This window comes from Colossoma macropomum, unplaced genomic scaffold (assembly GCF_904425465.1).
Source record: "Colossoma macropomum unplaced genomic scaffold, Colossoma_macropomum, whole genome shotgun sequence".
Classification (NCBI taxonomy): Eukaryota; Metazoa; Chordata; class Actinopteri; order Characiformes; family Serrasalmidae; genus Colossoma; species Colossoma macropomum.
This window is the reverse complement of record NW_023495633.1, coordinates 332,750-351,483: the sequence shown is the minus strand read 5'-3', so window position 1 is coordinate 351,483 and position 18,734 is coordinate 332,750. Positions and strand designations below refer to the sequence as shown.

At 38.1% G+C, this 18,734-nt stretch overlaps 1 protein-coding gene across 1 annotated transcript in view; it reads right to left on the bottom strand.

The window, feature by feature from the left end:
* The window catches only part of kcnj5 (potassium inwardly rectifying channel subfamily J member 5), a 31,537-nt gene extending 13,024 nt beyond the window's left edge, over positions 1 to 18,513 (bottom strand). The window contains exons 1-3 of the mRNA XM_036563110.1: positions 18,442 to 18,513; positions 3,066 to 3,148; positions 1,268 to 2,141 (exon numbers count right to left, since the gene is read on the bottom strand). Of these exons, the coding sequence (XP_036419003.1) occupies positions 1,268 to 2,141; positions 3,066 to 3,128 (937 nt within the window). The 5' untranslated portion in view covers positions 3,129 to 3,148; positions 18,442 to 18,513. The remainder of the gene's footprint in view (positions 1 to 1,267; positions 2,142 to 3,065; positions 3,149 to 18,441) is intronic.
* Positions 18,514 to 18,734: the final 221 nt, after the last annotated feature.

Genomic DNA, 18,734 nt, shown 5'->3' with positions numbered 1-18,734 from the left:
GTCTGTGTCACATTAAGAGGAAAAATCAGATTTGTGCCACTTCAGGGTGGTAATGTGAACATAGGATTAAGGCGCTTTCCTTAAGCTCTCCCATGAAAATTTTTCTTACCCTGTGCTTGTATCATGACAGATTCATTACACGTAAATCAGATTTTATGACTCTTAGCACAAGAGAGATAATGGCTTCTATTTGATATGTATCAGAAAATAATGACATGGGGAGGGTAATAAGGTCCCCATCTCTAGATCCCAAAGTAATCTAACCTGGGGCAGAGGTGGCCAGTGCCACCTGGTGGTGCCTTAGTGTGAAGTATGTCCACTCTTCAGGCAACCCCAGTTATAGAAAGTGAGACAGTCAGCCATTATCAATAAAGAAGTCACCAGATAAATATTCTCCTGTGTACCCTGTGTGAACATTTGCACTTCATGGTGTAACATGAACATGGTGTAACACGCAAAACTGCCATCAGGGCAGTTACTGGTCAAACACTTGCCAAAACTTTAATGTTAGCCTTGTCCATTTTACTTAAAGAAACAGCCTTCTACATTAGAAAATCACAGTTACAAACATCTAAATAAATGTTTACCTCAACATAGTATAGTATTTTTGCTTTGTTTTATGTCATGCTAATTGTCATTCACATGACTGAAGATTTTAACTAGTCATACAGTGTAGTAAATATTTTACACTGAACATTAGTAGTAACAGGAACAAAATCAGTTTCAGTTGTTTATTTAAAATGTGATTAACCAGTTAATGAAAACAGTTTTTTAAATAAAGTAGGCCTAATATAAGCACAGAAGAATATCATCAGCTGTTGATTGATTTTGTTTTTTCTTAGTAGTTTCCCTAGTAGTCTACTAAATTCAGTTCTAACCTGGCCACCCCATTGTAAACATCTTGACTATGCAACTGAATCTGCCCAATTTAGCAGTGCTTTAATATAGATCTCAGTCATTGTCAGTACAGTTTGCTCCAGCCTTTTTATGGGAAATGAGTTCTCCCCTCTGGTCCCTTTCCTAAATGAAATGGCAATAACTGGCAATAAAGTCTGAATGACATTCTTGAAACTTAGAATTGTAAACAGTAAAATTATTTAAAATTAACATAGATTTATACAAATTGAATCAGTGAGATTTGCTTAATCTTATGTTGAAAAAGTTAGGATAGAGGTAAATAGATTATAATATAATTTTAGCTCTTTTACATTTGATATTACTTTTGCAAATACAATAGAAGTATCCCCCACACCCATGATGACCATACCTGTGGCCTCTACCATGCCCTCCAGAATCACCACAATTTCGAATTCCTCCTTCTCCATCTGTGCCTGTGACATTTCCCAGAATGGGCTCTTCTCATTGATCTCATGTGAAATGATGAGGGGCGACACCAGGAAGAGGCGATCATCCCCTGTATCAAAGCCGATGTTGATGTCCGTCTGATTGAGCGGGATGAACTCACCCTCTTTGGTCTGCTCTGAGCGGATCAGCTTGGCTCGAATTGAGGCTTCCACAATATGGGAGTTCCGCAGGTCTCCCACACGGAACATTAGGCACAGTTTGTTGTCCCGAACCGAGATCACAGACTTATGTGAGAACATGAGAGTTTCAGCCCGGTTCTTGGGCTGTGAAATCTTCACAAACATGCAGCCCACCATCATGGCATTGACAATGGAACCAAGGATGGCCTGCACCAGGAGAAGGATGATTCCTTCCGGACACTTCTCTGTAATCACCCGGTAACCATAGCCTATAGTCGTTTCTGTTTCGATAGAGAAGAGGAAAGCAGAGACAAACCCATTAAGGTTCTCCACACATGGGGTCCATCCTTCCTCATTCATGTGCAACAGATCCCCTCTAATGAGTGCAATTAGCCACCAGAGGAACCCAAAGAAGAGCCAGTTCAGCACATAGACCAGAGTAAAGATGAAGAAGCTGAGGCGCCACCGCAAATCCACCAAAGTTGTAAAGAGGTCACTAAGATAGCGGTAGGTTTCCTGAACATTGCCGTGGTGCACATTGCACTTGCCATCTTTTTGCACATAACGCTGCCGGGGTTTTTTCACCGGTTCTGTAATCAGATGAGTGCGATCTGTTGAGATCTGCGCCTCTCTCAAGTGTTTTGGGAGTTTCTTCACCTGCTGAATGGGAGATAGAGAGATGAGATGAGAGATTAGAGAGATGAGAGAGAAAATCAGTTAAGGTTAAGTAATTAGTTTAATGTTTATTATTCAAGTGCCTGGAAGACCAATAAAATGATCAAAAACTCTTTAATCAACAGTGAGAAAAATAATTTAAAAAAAGGTTTTTGTTTGAGGTCTGCCTTCAATTACGTGTATGTCATATACTGATGTTTAACTGTTTTTGATGTGTTTATCCTGTCTGTTCACTTAAAGAAAGAAAACCACAACAAATGATGAGAACATGTGAAAAGCAGTTCCTTTAAATCCTTAAAAAAAAAACAAATAAATAAGCTGTAGGACAGTATGACAAAGCAGTCAGAAGTTGTCCCCATCACTACGGGATCTACAGCTGTTAGTTTGTCTTTCCTATTTTGCCTTAATATTTTGGGGTGTCAGTGATCATTACAAAAAACAACTTTTGAGGAGTTCTTTTAGACAGTGGAGTGTTTATCAGCATTTAGCTCCCATAGTTGTGAAGTCAACATCATACTGTTTTTGTGTTAGACACCTAGTAATCAAGACACACCTATCCTTGTCAGTTATCATAAAGTAGTTTTATAATGAAAACATTTTTAATTTGATCACTCTGATTTCTTTCAGATTAATGTTCTTCAAAGTGTCCCCATACTCTTTTTTGCTAGATAACCTCCTGAACAGCAGCAGATCCTCACAAATCTGAAACTTCTGGTCAACAGGAACTTAAAAATGCAATGTGCTGTATGTAAAAAAACAAAGTTCCAAAAGAAACCTTTGTCTAAAAATTTAGATTGGCACAAAATGATTACTTTTTTCAGGAAAAAAGGAAAAGTAAAGCATGATGGAAGTAATTTGACATATTTTGAATGTAGTATGGCTGTAAGATGGTGAAAACTTTCTGACCTCTCTGGGTGTCACTCCTGTTTCCATGTCGTGGTCCATGTGGACGCGAGAGTCTCCTGCCATCCTCAGCTCAAACTGCAAACCTGCAATAGAGTAAAGACCAGTGAAGTTTAATAAAATAGAACAGAATGGAATTGAACAGAATAATTCAGCAGTAGAACATGACAAGGAGTAGGTTATACGCAGTAATACACAACCTTGGGAGTTCTATTGCTTAACTATTTACAATTTATTTAGTTGTTCCACTGTCACAACTGCTGTGGAGTGGAAATTTATCTTGTAAAATATGTCAATGAAATGCATTCAACTCTGATTGCCTGGCAAACAGAGCAGTATAGTCATTTGTGCTGTTTTTGACCACTGTGACATCATACACACAAAAGCACCTTGGTCGATAACACTAAACAGTTATTTGTGTGATTAATTAAAAACTCATTAGGAAGAATAGTTTCTGTCTCACTGTGTGGATTCAGGTCGGCTAATCTGTGCCTAAAAGAGAAAGGCAGTCTCAGCTGTGCTTGGCAAGAGTGTGTTCTATTTGCTCCCCAAAGACCCTCTGCATCAAGGCCATCATGCCATGAAACCCTGCTGCTACCCAGGGAAACACTTGAATACAAATATGTGACCTTCTGAATGCTGATAGCAGCTTATAGTCAGTTCAGCTTTCACCTGTGAAATGCATCCAGTTAAGCTGTAATAAAGATTTCTCTTAATGTACAAAAAAGCTAAAAGAACTAAAAAAAAATAAGAATTATCACTTTTTTGTTAATACCATTTGGGGTGTTTGTTAATGTAAGAGAGAGAGAGAAGCAGATAGAGAGACATTTATGGTTCTACTTTTTTACTCCTCTCTAAAGTTATACACATCAGATTTATGGATTGAAATTAAATATGTTTTGATTTCAAGCAAGTTATCAGCTTGAATATATAAACATGCCTGATATCATTATCCTATATTATGTAAGGTCACATGGAAAAACCCAGGTTTCAAAAAGTTGAAACTAATCAGAGCAATTGATGCATTTTACTCCAGCGACTTGAATGATTTGAATGTCTCTAATAAATACTGCATTGGCTGTTGTCCTTACAGGACATCTACATTGGTCTACTGACCAGAAGTTGAAAATACTTAAGTAATTGTACTGTGTTACTATACTTCAGTATTTTTTTCAGCACAGCAGTGACACTAGTAGTAACATGTCAGTGCAGGGATGTCCAATCTTATCTGCAAAGGGCTGGGTGTATGTGCACTACACTGAGTCGATATCACACAGCAGGATTGCTGGACTTTTTAAACAACTCAGTGTCACTGCTGAGAAAATATCAGTGTCATGTGGCCAGAAACTGACCACTGATGAAGGAGCAGAGGATGACTAACACAAACTGTGCAGTAATAGATGAGCTCTCTCTATATCACCTCAAAATATACACCAAGAAAGTAGACGTGTGTAATAAAGTGAACAGTAAATATACACTATTCGTCATCAACCCTCCTCATGGAGATCTTTCACCTCTAATCCAAATGTAAAACACTTCCTTCAGCTAGTCAAAGGTTTTTTTAAAGGCAATAATTACATCAGGTAGGGTCTGTTAGGTTGGAGTCTGCAGGGAGGTAGATCTCCAGGAGCAGGTTTGGTGACCACTGCTGTAGTGTATCATTCCCATGTGAATGAATTACTTCAAATGTCTGCTCTGCATGTCACCTCATAAGAGTTCCTAAAGCAGCAATCACTAACCCTCTTTCTGGTGATCTACTTTCTACCTTTTTCAGACTATAGTTCCAAATTGCATCTAACACACACCAACAACACCCCCCCCCCAATAGTGCTCCTGAACCAGCTAATTAATGACTTCTGAAGAAGTTAATTTATTGAAGAAGGTGTGGCAGTGGTAGATTGTGGTTGGAACTAGACTCCACACGAAGGTAGATCTCCAGAACCAGGGTTGGTGACCACTGCAAAAAAAACATAAAATGAGACAAAAGAAATTGAAGAATAAAATCTGTTTACAGGTTACATGTTTACATGTTCTACTTTTTATACTACTGATAACTTATTAAATTCTTATTTTCCTTTATTATTTTTTTTTATTATTTAGCTACAAAATACAATGTAATGTTCTAAAAACATCCATCCATCATCTAAACTGCTTATCCTTCTGGGTCGCTGGAGCCTATCCCAGCTGTCATTGGGCAGAAGACAGGATACACTCTGGACAGGTCACCAGTCCAACGCAGGGCAGACAGACAGACATACACATTCACACACTCACTCACACCTGGGGCAATTCAGCATGTCCAATTGGCCTGACTGCATGTTTTTAGACTGTGGGAGGAAACTGGAGTATCCAGAGAAAACCCACGCAGACACGGGGAGAACATGCAAACTCCACACAGAAATGACCCCGGTCGCCCGGCCGGGAATCAAACCCAGGCCATTCTTGCTGTGAGGCGACAGCGCTACCCACTGCGCCACCATGCCGGCCTGTGCTAAAAACATTTCTTTTAAAATTCAAATTGAGGCCTGTCTACCTTTTTTGTACATTATTCTGTCTTTTGGTCCTTGGCCCAGTACAAACACTGCACTTCAGAGCCACCAAGACAAACTGTTTTGTTACCCCTGCTTTATAGAATGGGTGGTGTGCTGTTCTTTGAACGAGTGATGCTTTCTTCCTGTGAGAAAATATCTGTCAACAAATGTATAAAAAAGGATCATCTGACTTGCTGTCCTGTGCACTGGCGTTTAGTATATAGTTTAGTTTTTGCGATCTAAGTATCTAAGTACAGCTGTGAATGGGGTACAGTGCGTTTTGGAGACACATTGTGATCTGATTAATCAAACCACATTAGGATATGACTATATAACATTTATAGTGTGAACGCTAAGGGTCTTCTACAGCGGCAAAAGACCTTATTAGCTGCATCATTACAGCAGAGCAGCTGAGTCGCTTAATTTTTTGCCTTTTCTACTGTTTGTTTACAAGTCATGTTAGCAGTTCATGAGTTCTAAAAGTTTGCAATAGCCCTTTCATCTATACAAGCACGGATTCTCTGTACATTTTTTTCTGAGAACACATCCAGAGACTGACGTAGTAAATATGGGTGGTACGCATATTTCATGTGACTAGTATCTGGATTTTATCCTGATAAGATTTTAGCTACATGCATTTACACTTAGTAGTTAAATGTGTCTCCAGTTAATCAGAGTGAAATCCGATTACTGTGTGGGACGGAATATTCAAATCCACTCGTTGTGCAGCAACCATTTACCAATTGTAGATTAAGTCGTCTGCAGTGTGTTTTGCTCACGCAGCTAGTGAGGTACTGCATAGGGGAGGGGTTTTGGTTGTACTGGGAGGGGTTTTGGTTGTACTGGGAGGGGTTTTGGTTGTCGAATCTGTCATGGGAAAATAGATGCGTTTACAATCAAACGCATCAAATGCATCTCAGACCACCTCTTGGAGTGGTTTGAGTGATGGGATTTGTATCTGTTTTAAATGTGTCTTGGGTGCGCTTACACTTGCATTTTTATGTTGTGTGGCCTTATCCAGATACAATCCTGATACTCAAGATGCATGAAGTGAACAGGTGTAAATAAGGATGGAGATGCCAGGTGTGGACAGCTACACGTATCGCTGTCCGCTTATGACCAGATCACTCGAGATGGATGTTAATACCAAATGTGAACCGGGCCTGTGTTGTTGGTGTAAAGGATGATGATTTAAATATGTGTCATAACATTCTTGGCTCTGGTAGGTTGCAATACAGCATATCTGAGTGTTTGTAAGTGGGTTTATAAAAATGAAAACCATAGCTGATTTTATGGGTTTCGACAGGAAATGGTGAATCAAAGTATTTCATGACTGACAAGAGAAACCATAATCACTAGCAAAAGGAGGTAACATATGCTGAATATGAACACAGGAGACAGACTAGGGCTGGGGTGGTGATTGTGGTCCTGGAAGGCCATTGTCCAGCTGAGTTTGGTGAGTTTCCTGCGCTTGTCATACCTACTAAACCTTGCAATAAGTGGCTGAGTTGAATCAGGTGTGTTTAAGTAGGAATACCACCTTTTTTACATCTTTTAGATTTGTAGATTTTCAATGCACATTGTGTATTTATATATATTTTATCTGAATTGATATTGCATATCTTGTACAACCCTATTTCCAAAAAAGTTGGGACGCTGTGCAAAATGTAAATAAAAACAAAATGCAATGATGCGCAAATCATTTAAAGCCTATATATAATTGAAAATAGTTCAAAGACAACAAATAAAATGTTGAAACTGAGAAATTTTATTGTTTTTGAAAAATGTATGCCCATTTTGAATTTAATGCCAACAACACATTCCAAAAAAGTTGGGATGGGGAAAACAGAAGGCTGGTAAAGTTGTGTAATACTGATAAAAAACCTAGTGGTGAATTGACAACAAGTCAGTAACATGATTGGGTATAAAAAAGCATCCCAGTGAGGCTGAGGCTAAAGATGAGGAGGGGTTCACCACTCTGTGAAAGACTGTGCGAGCAAAAAGTGCAACAATTCGAGAATAACGTTTCCCAGCGTAAAATAGCAAAGAACTTTTGCTTTTCATCATCTATGGTACATAATCATCAGAGAATCTGGAGAAATCTCTGTATGCAAGAGACCAAAACCAGTATTTACTGGCCATGATCTTCGGGCCCTCCGGCAGCACTGCATTAAAAACAGACATGATTCTCTAGTGGAAATCACTGCATGGGCTTAGAAACACTTCTTAAAAACACTGTCTGTGAAAACAGTTCATCACTGCATCCACAAATACTAATTAAAACTCTTAAATGCAAAGAAGAAACTATATATAAACAGGATCAGTTAGTGCTGCCACCTTCTCTGGGCCCGAGCACATTTAAAATGGACTGAGGGGAAGTGGAGAAGTGTCCTGTGGTCTGACCAATCAATATTTGAAATTCTTCTTGGAAATCATGGACGCTGCATCCTCTGGGCTAAAGTCCACTCAGCTTGTTATCAATGCACAGTTCAAAAACCAGTATTCATGAAGGTATAGGGGTGCACATGACATGGGTGATGTGCACATCTGTGAAGGCACTGTTAATGCTGAACGACATGTATATGTTTTGGCAACATATGTTGCCATCCAGATTACATCTTTTTCAGGGAAGGACTTGATTATCTCAGCAAGATAATGCCAAACCACATTCTGCATGTATTACAACAGGATTACTCCATTTTAAAAGAGTCCAGGGGCTAAACCAACCTGCCTGCAGTCCAGACCTGTCACCCACTGAAAACATTTGGTGCATTATGAAATGAAAAATACAATAAAGGTGACCCTGAACTGTTAAGCAGCTGAAATCCTATATCAAACAAGAACAGCAAAATATGTCACTGTCAAAACAACAGCAATTGGTCTCCTCAGTTCCCAAACACTTACAGAGTTTGTTAAAAGAAGAGCTGATGAAACACAGTGGTAAACATGCCCCCGCCCCAGCTTTTTTGGAATTCAAAATGGGCATATATTTGTTATGTTTTCTTTGTATTATTTTCCTTAAAAAATATGGTTTACATGATTTGCATTTTTATTTACATGCGGCACGGCATCCCAACTTTTTTGGATATGGGATATTTTGGAAATAAAAGATTCTGATCTGATTTTGATATGTGGTGTTTGGAACAATTTCCAAAATTCCAAAAGCCCTGGGAATCATGTTAGAATAGCATCCTGGACTCTACCAAGTATGAGCAAATTTTAGATTAAAATTTGGCTGCCTCTGTTAGTCATGATTGAACCTTTTAATAGAACAGTGCTCCGAAGCAAATATTTGAATACACATAAAAAGGGACGATGCAAAAATTATTAAATATAGGGGCACCAATAACTGTAGCACATCTCTTTTTAAAATTACATTATCTAACTGAAAGGATAGATTTCTTTTATACTATCAGTGTAAGATTCTTTTTTATTTTGTGGAGCACTGTAAGTCAGTATACTACACTATGATTCATCCAGATATTGCATTGAGGTCTCACAGAACCATCCCTTTTTATGGGGAAAAGGTCATTTTGAAGAGCATAACAAACAGTGCACACCAGACTTTCTCAGAGTAGAAGCTAATGTAAGAAAGCCTGTGTACACTTTGAGTACAGAAAAATACACAATGGAAGGATAAAGCCCAATGAATTTGAAATGAAACATTATGCACTTAAACAGCATAATGTCAGCATTCTATTCAAAAGTACTTGCATATATACTGAATAAACCATTTTAGAACTACAGCTTTTTATACACACCTCTCATTTCAGCTGACCAAAAAATAATAGGACACTAAGTTATTAAACTGTCACTTGGCTAGCTGTGTGACACCTTATAATTAATTGATATGTGACATTTTTATAAGATGTTTGTTGCTGTTGACTCTCAGCATGACCAAAGAAGGGTCACGTAAATAAGGCCACAATGGGGCTAAAATTAGAATAAATCAAAAACAGACTAAGCCAAAACTCTATCAAAATCAAGTCCTTGGTACTTTGTTAAGAAGAAAGAACACACGAGAGAGCTTACCCATATGGAAAAAATATATGGACATATGAAATACATTTCAAATACATAAATACATTGCAGTCCATGTCGAAATACATTCCAAACACTAAAATGTTTTTCAGAATATATTGCCATATTAACCAAATATAATTTAAAATGCATTTATTTTAAAATGTATGGGAAAATATTACACATAGAAATGTACTACACAATAATAAATGTATGTAAATGTATTTGTCAAATACATTTGAAAATATATGAAAATGGCCAAAATTTTCTTAATTTTAAATATTAGCACATAAACTTTAAACATGGCAAAAGCAAGTGTTGTAGGTATTGATACTCTGTAAAAATGCAGTTATGACTTGATATCTTGTTTATTTGAAATACATTTTGTGTGAGTGCTGTCTTACCGCATACATACAAGGTTAATGCAAATTTAGTGCTGTTCGTTCAGCTCAAGTATATTTAGTTATATCTGTAACCTTTGTTAAAACTACATACAATTGAAATAATATACAATTAAGAAATAATTACAAATAAATTGAGTGTAAAAATATATGTAATAAATACTTTTTAAATCCATTTTCACACATTGCAAAAATGTATTTGATATACATTTGCAATATATTTTTTCCCATATGGGCAGCGATATTAAACAGCTTTGTAGATCATGATAGTGGACAACAAAATAATACTTTCAGCCTTAAAGAAAAATTGATGCATTCCAAAACCCATTCCTAGATCTCCCAGAGTTCCTTTATACTGTTTCAATTTAGTTGGCTTTTGACTTTGTCTGCACTACACACCCTCACTCTTACCAAAACAGCACAAAGCAGTATTGGATTTTCACCTACCACACATTAATAGTTTAAAATTGCTACTCTGGTACATAGCTACATTTTCTGTGAAATGAACAAATGTCTTTTCCTTCTTTCAGTCAGTGTCTTAACTTAAGCTGCTGAAGGACTTACAGCACATGCCTATGAAAGATTGTGAAAGAGGTGGTTGGCAATCAACAATCATTCGATGTCCTGAAAAATATTTTGATGTGTTCAAAACACTTCAAGTGCAAAGATTTCAAGAAAAATTTAAAGTTTGGAGTTTTTTAACCAATACTAAATTAGGATTGGAATCAGTGCCATATAAAAAAACCTGTGCTGAAGCTGTCTGTATCAACTGCTCAGTATGCATTAGCCACTGGAAAGAGCACTTGCTTGATAAGATTCTAAACTGTTCATTGCAGCTCAGTAAAGTTACTGAGGTAAATTCATTTTGCATTTCTGTGCTGACCTTATAGGCCCTCTGGTGTAGTGCAGAACGTGACATTCCAAAATAGCCAAATGTCACATTCCACTTTAAGAAAAGGAGGAAAAAATGAAACAATTGGTGAGAACAAATTAAAACATTTAAAAAATGGCATCCAACCAAATCAGCTACTTTTGCTATTGTACAGTATATGCACTTAGCATTCACTGTTATTTCTACTCTCTCAAAGGACGCTGTTACTCAGTGTTCTCAGTACTGATGATACCCCTGATACATTCAGAAAAGTATATCTTAATATAAATATTTTATTGTACATAAAGTGTGGTGTAATATATCACAGTAGCAATATTATCCACTTATACTTTAACCTTGTAATTATTGTTTAATTGTTTCAAATCCAATGTGCTGGAGTACAAAGCCAAAACAACATGGAATTGTAACACTGTCCAATTACTTACACATTGTATGTGTGTGTGGGAAAGAAAGAAAGCATAAAAGAGAGAGAATAAGCAGAAAAAAGAGTGCCAGAATCGAGAATAGAATTCAGAAGTGAATAGCTCTTTATATCTTATCTTTAACAGTTATGACACTTGGAGGTTGCTCTGGGCAAATGACTTAAAACATCCCTGGTATCAAAAGCAGCCTGTTGGACTCCTGTCCAAGAGTGTTATCTTCCCATGAGTGTGTGAGTGTCTTCAGTGATTCAGCTGTGCATGTGTGTATGTAAATGTTTTTATTCCTTGTGGGAACTCAGTGTCCCTAAATGGAGAGCAAAGTGCAAGAACATTGGCCTTGTGGGTACAGGAATAGCAGCAACAAGATTGAACTGAACTGGTAACTGTAGTGCCAGGACAGCAATGTCTAATCATCCTCACACTCTCACACAGTCATGAGTGTTACTGGAGGAAGTATGCATGGCCAGCTCAATGCCAACCACTCTAAAAGGTAGTGGTGTGTGTGACTGCATGATCAACCCAATGTCATACATTAATGCTGTGTTTAAGTCAGGGTATGCATATTCAGTCGATAGGCACTAACTCAAGTGTGATCATCAGGATGGGCATGTGTATGTTTCTATATGGTGATAGGTAATTGGCACAGTAAACCCACAACCAGCCACTGTTGGTGTAGAACATCATCTGTGTGTGTGTGTGTGTGTATGGGGTGTGTGTGTGTATAGATAGCACTGTATAACAAGGTCACACTGTTCACAGTGTCTCTAGAAACTTCTACGACCCTGCTACAAGGAGATGCTCAATCAAAGCTCTATGTCCATGTCTCATTTATGGGGCAGCAACCTTTTTTGGATGCATTTTGAGGATGCAACTGACTGGGGGGCATCAGCAGACAGGAAATCACAATATTAATTATTGTTAACCAATTACATACTGAGAAAATACTGAGAAATGTGTAAAGCCTTGTATTCAAAACTAAAATATCACAGGTAGAAAAATATAGCAAACTATGCATTGGAGTAAAAATAGTTTCATTAGTTTAATTTCAGTTTGTATTCATTTACCTTATTTCACAAAACTTTTACCTGCTCTGTTTAAGCACCTAAAACTTCAGCCTCACAGCTAATTGTTGCTGGAATTATTACACTGCTACAGTTATAAATCCTCAATAGACTGTATCAACCTACCTTGCAATGTTCCTTTAAGGCTGTGTCTGAATAGTTATAATAGAAGAAGAACACAAGTGAAGCACAGCTTTGGATTAAGCTACACCATAATATGCATTCTCCACTAATAATTTGTGTCAGTATTTCAAGCCACATGTCTCACATGGACAGCAGCACTTCTTGCACAATTAACTTCCTGCAGAGGTTATGGTGCATTCTGGTGTTCCTCATTAACTCATTATTAACTTTTGATTTTTATGCTTTAATGTTTACATTGTGTTGTGTGTGTTTTCATTGTCTAAATTCCTGCCTTTTAAGTAAGGGAATTTTTGCATAACCTTGGAAATTTGTTACCACCAAATCATGACTATCAGGTTTAGGTGGTCACTGCCAACAGGTTAATTTCTCATGTGAACAACATGTACATCCACTAGGATGTATCAATAACATTGCTCAGTTGAAGGCAAATAGAAACACTGCTGTTTGTTGTAACTTTTGGAATTGCCATTGCCTTTAGATTCACTGGAACATTTACCATTAACTTGGTATAATGTGTGCCAAGTTGGTCTACTGTGATCATGTGGTATAACAGAATGTACTGGCTGGTGATACATTGCAACTTGTAAAGATGTATATCATAGAACTTGCCATTGTTCACCATTTGTATTTGTGACTATGTCTAGGGCAACTTCCTTGTGGTAAACTGAGAAGTGTTTATGAGATTACCAGGAGCTTCCAAACACACCATTAGTTCAAACTTTAACCTGCTCTAGCTAATCCAACCGATCAGAGCAATGTCTTTATAAGACTCAAACTTCTGCAACTACCTACTGCAGGTTTGCACACAGCACAGGGCAAAAAACAGCTGTTTTCAAGTAAATGGGCAAGACATAATAATTCTACACAATAATGTGAATGCTGCTTGAAAAAAGAACATTAGTTTGTCTACATTTGTATTTTATCTGTTGGATCACTGCAAACATGCATTGCCACCTGTAAATAATCAAATAAAATCATTGCTATAAGGAGCCATGCAAAAGACGAAGTTAAACTGAACAGGATGTTAAAATCAAGTGTGTCATTTGCTGAGCTGAGGAATCTAGCATGTGTTACACCAGGGGGATGAAACAGTACCAGAGCAATCATGGGGAAAGCTGATGCTCCCACATTATGAAGTTGCTTCTTGCTTTGGAAAAAAAAATTCCCTCCACTCTGCTTTATTCCACTCCACTCAGTCTGACCATGGTAGTGACAACAAAAGGCAGAGCTGCAGAAGATACACCTAATGTCTTCACAGTAGCCTATGGCATGAGTCAATTAGATTTCTTTTCTTCTTAGGTTTAATTAGAGGGTAAGCAAACACTTCCAGTGTGTGAGTATGAATTTAACAAAATCAATTTTTTGTGTAGCTGTAGAAAATGCCTCACTCTTTGCTGCAACATTTAATCAGGAACAAGGCGTTCAAGTGTAGATTAATGATTCAGTGGCCCCCACAAGAGAAAAAAAAATGCTCCCCCACTTTCACAAACTCCTCTGTGGATCATATACTAAAAAACAACTTAGGAAAGACCACAGTTCATTGATATATTTCCAGTCAAACAGCCATTAAAGAGTAACTACACCCTAAGACCTTTTTTTCATTAACAGCTGAAATGCACTGCTCTGCAACTCTAAAACATACCAGCTTTGCTTAAAATGTGAACACATCTTTCCAAACTGTAAAAATATCATTTTTCTCGCAGTCAGTTCCGCCTCTGCAGCGCCCCTCTGGTTCAACTCTACTATAGGTGTGAATGACATGTCTTCATACTTCGGTTACAGTATGCAAATCAGTCAAACAATGTACTCCCCCCTGATGAAGCCCAACTCATTCCACACTCATGAATATGAAAGCACAGGAGCTTAGCATGAGGAGATAACCACACTCATGCGCTGAGCTAAATACCCCCAGCACCACCTCACAAGGCTGCAATATGCCAGCTGTCTGTACCAACTGTAAATAACTCAATTAATCTAAGCTTAGTTTGTAATAAAGATGTTGGACCGATTAATTAAGGATTCATGCAAGCCTCCATAAAGCTGCCGATGTTGCATCCGATTCATGTTTCCCTCCACAACTCAAACTCCCAGGGGTGCACTGAACAGAAATCAATGGCAAGCAACACTGGTACTGCAGAAAGCGAAATGGTTCAAGAAAGCTTTGCATGGGCTCTCGAGTGGCGCAACCGTCTAAGCGTTGGCCCTATCATCAGGAGATCGCGAGTTCAATCCCTGGTGATGCTACAGCCATTCGTAGCCGGGAGTCCGAGAGAGCACAATTAGCCTCGCTCTCTCTGGGTGGGTGGGATGGCTGCCTTTCTCCCCCCATCGCTCACTCAGCGCGATGGTAGTCAGCGCAGGCATCTGTTAGCTGATGTAACAGATCTGGCGGTTGGCGCTTTCTTCCGAGCGCGTTCAGCTGTCCAATGACGTTGCGTGAGCGGCAGTTCGAAAAGAAGCGGTGGCTGGTTTCACAGGTCTTGGAGAAAGCCTGTGCTAGCCTTCACCCTCCTAGCGTTGATAGCGTCGTTTGTGATTGGGGGAGTCCTAACTAGCAGGTGGAATTGGAGACAACTAAATTGGGGAGAAATCGGGTAAAAATTGTAAAAAAAAAAAAAAATATATATATATATATAATATATATATATATATAAAGAAAGAAAGCTTAACATTAAATGGCCGACTGTGTCAACGTTTCATCTGTACAGCCTTTCTCAAACCTTTTCTGTAGTTCCAGTGTTGCTTGCGGTTGATTAGCAAGGTAGCACCTTTGTTTGATTTGCAAATTTTTGTCTATTGCCTTTTCTCATTGACAGCTTCTTGACATCTACACATTCTTCAAGAATCTTTGTGTTGAGCTGAGTCTTCTCACAGTGGAAAGACACAAGAATGGATCTTGATTTTTTCCCATCTCAGCTTTAAGCACTGTTTATCTCATGGTGACAGTTTTGGTAGCATACCAGATCTTGTATGGTTGTTAGGTGTCCCATTTTTTAAACTAACTCTCTGATAATAATAAATCCAGTTTTGGAAACCTCTGTTTTTTTTTTTAGTTTTTTTTTACTTTTCCTTTTACTTCCTCTTCTCTTCCCTTCCCTTTCCATCTTGTCTTTTGAGAAACATCTCCAGTTAATAACTTATTCTTAATGGCTGTTTTGACTAGAAATTAATTAAATAAAGAATGATTTCTGACTTTTGCACAGGACTGTAACTGAGGACTGAATCTTTTTACAAAACACGCTGTGCATGAGCATAACCGGAACACACACATACAAACTCACACATGCACATGCACAGACATACACACACATCTTTGAAGAGAGATTTCTTTAATGCTAATCCAATCTTAGGTGAAGCAAGGACACAGATGGAATGTGAATCAATGCTTATTGTCATCTTTCCAGAATAATTTGTCTACAAATTAATTAGGCACATTTGACACAGTCATCCTGTTAAACACATCTCTTTAAAGGGTAAACGGCCACAGAGAATTTAAATATGTTGCTCTTAAGGGAAATTTTAAAAATGCACACATGTATCCTCTTCATAACTTCTAGAACATTGAATGTTTCGATTACTTTATCACAGTACAATGTACAATGTACACAAATGTTCTTGCCCAGGGTTTCAAACCAAGACAAGTGAATAATTAATAGAGTGGCCCACATTCATGTGTTTATCATATAAGCAAGATTAAATTTTGAAAGTAAAGTACCATTATTATTATTATGACAAACTTCAATTCCAAAGTATGTGAAGGTAGCATCTGAAATTCTAATAAAAATGCGTATAAAAATACCACATTTGATGTCTTACTTTGTGAACTTTGTTGTTTTATTGTTCATTTGTTTGTTTTTCTTTTTAGTACGTATACACTAATTCCAAATTTGATGCCTGCAAGACGTTCCCAAAAATTGGGGACAGAAGTATGTTTACCACCATGTTACATCACCTTTCTTTTAACAACACTTCACAATCATTTGGGGACACAAAGACAAATCATTCAGGTTTGAAAGCAAATTTTTTTGTCATTCTTCTATTATCCAAGTCTTACACTGTGCAACTGAACAGGGCCTTTGTTGTCATATTTTGCACTTAATGCATGACTTTTTGGGAGACAGGTCTGAACTGTGGGCAGGCCAGTCTAGCACCCAAACTATCTGATTACACAGCTATGTTGTTGTAACACATGCAGAATGTAATGTGTTGTTTTCATGATGAAATATTAATGGACGTCTTTAAAAAAGATGAAGCAGCATTTAAATGCGTGTGCATATCTTTCAGCATTAATGGTTACGTTGTGCAACTTACCCATGCCATGGGCACTAATGCACTCCCATACCTTGACAGATTGTCCATTATTTCCCAAGGTTGACACATCAGACCAGAATACGCATTTCCACTGTGCCTCAGTCCAGATTAGCTCAAGCCCAGAGAAATCTTAACTTGCATTTGTGGATGCAGCAAGAAAGTGTTCATTGACAACTGTTTGTCAAGGTCATCCTTATTCCATATACTGATATCCATCACAGAAACATGCTGGTTTTCAATGCAGTGCTGTTTGAGGGATCACAGGTCACAGGCATTCTGTTGTGGCTTTCTGCCTTACCCTTTATACAGAGATTTCTTATGATTTCCTAAGTCTTTTAACGACATTATGCACCATAGAGGATGAAATACCAAAAAAAACTTGTTCTTGAACTGTTGGATTATTCCCTGATGCATTTTTTGGCAAAGTGGCAAGCCACAACCCATACTTACTCTACTAGGCCTTTCCTGGATGCTCATTTTGTCTGCAACCACAATTGCATTACCTGTTTAATATGTTTTTTGAATTACATAACATTCATCCAACTTCTTTGAAAAATGTTGCATGCATCAATTTCAGAATGAGCAAATATTTACAAAGAAACAACAAAGTTGATAAGATTAAACATCACACATTTGTCTTTGTACTGTTTTTGTTTAAATACAGGTTATCATGGAAATCATTGCTTTCTGTTTATATTTACATTTAACGTTCTGTCTCAATTTTTTTGGGGAATTGAGGTTTGTAAAAAAAAAAAAGCTTCTTCATAACTTTGAAAACGTAATTTTTGTGTCAGTCTCTCCCTACTCGCCACAGCTGTTCTTTTTGGGGTAACAAACCAGGCTAAATGAAAAATGAACAGTGGTCCATATTCATGTGGTGATCAGCAAATTTTCATTTTGAAAGTAAATTAAATTAATTGTCCACAATTTGCATAATTATCACTATTTCCATTGCTATTATCATGACCATTCTAACAGTTCTACTCGTACTTTATGTTGACCTGATTAGATGCACTCTTTTTAACCCATACCTTTCCTTAGCTCTCCCCTACTGTTCGCATGCTCATAAAACACCTGCATTGCACTAAAAGAACAACATCTTGTCCATGCACACACACATAAACATGGATTGTGCATGCACCTACACTCACAGAGCATCTTTCTGGGATAATTCCAATGAACATCATACATCTATCAGACCCTTATCAGCAAAGGAGCATCTAGAAGGCGATTGTGTATGCATGACAATACTTTATGTGGTGGAGGCTACTAGTTGGAGTAACCCTCCTCTCTGTCTGTCCATCTCTCAGTCTCTCTCTCTCTCTCTCTCTCTCTCTATTTTTCCCAGCATGCACTATCATGCTTCATTCATTCTTTATTGTTTCTCTCTGGTCCACCATAGCAGCTGGTGTAGCAATCAAATGTAGCAATGACAGACATGTATTTACTGGTGATAATGAAACTGCATCAATGGGACACATACACAAACACACACACACACACGCATCTCAACTTGCAGTTATTCCAGAACGTTTCTTCTTGTGTTCTCTAACTCCCTATTCCTCACTTTCTGTTTTACTATACTGCCTTTTCTTACCTCCACGCTGGTGCCATGGTAGATGCTGCTGTCTGTTAGTGAAGGCATCTCCGAGGTGCTGCTCTGCATAGTCCTGCACTGCACTGCCTGCCTTTGTTTCACACTGTTCTGTTTTCTCCTTACCTTTCACTTCTGGGGGATGGGAGACAGAGAGAAGGGGGGTGGTGCAAGAGGAAGGGTATGCAGAAAGACAGAGAGTTAGAGAGATTGTGTATGCATGTATGTGCATGTGTGCGTTTGTGGGAGACAGGATATGTTTCCTCCCCCACATGCCAGCTTACTTATTTTAGGAT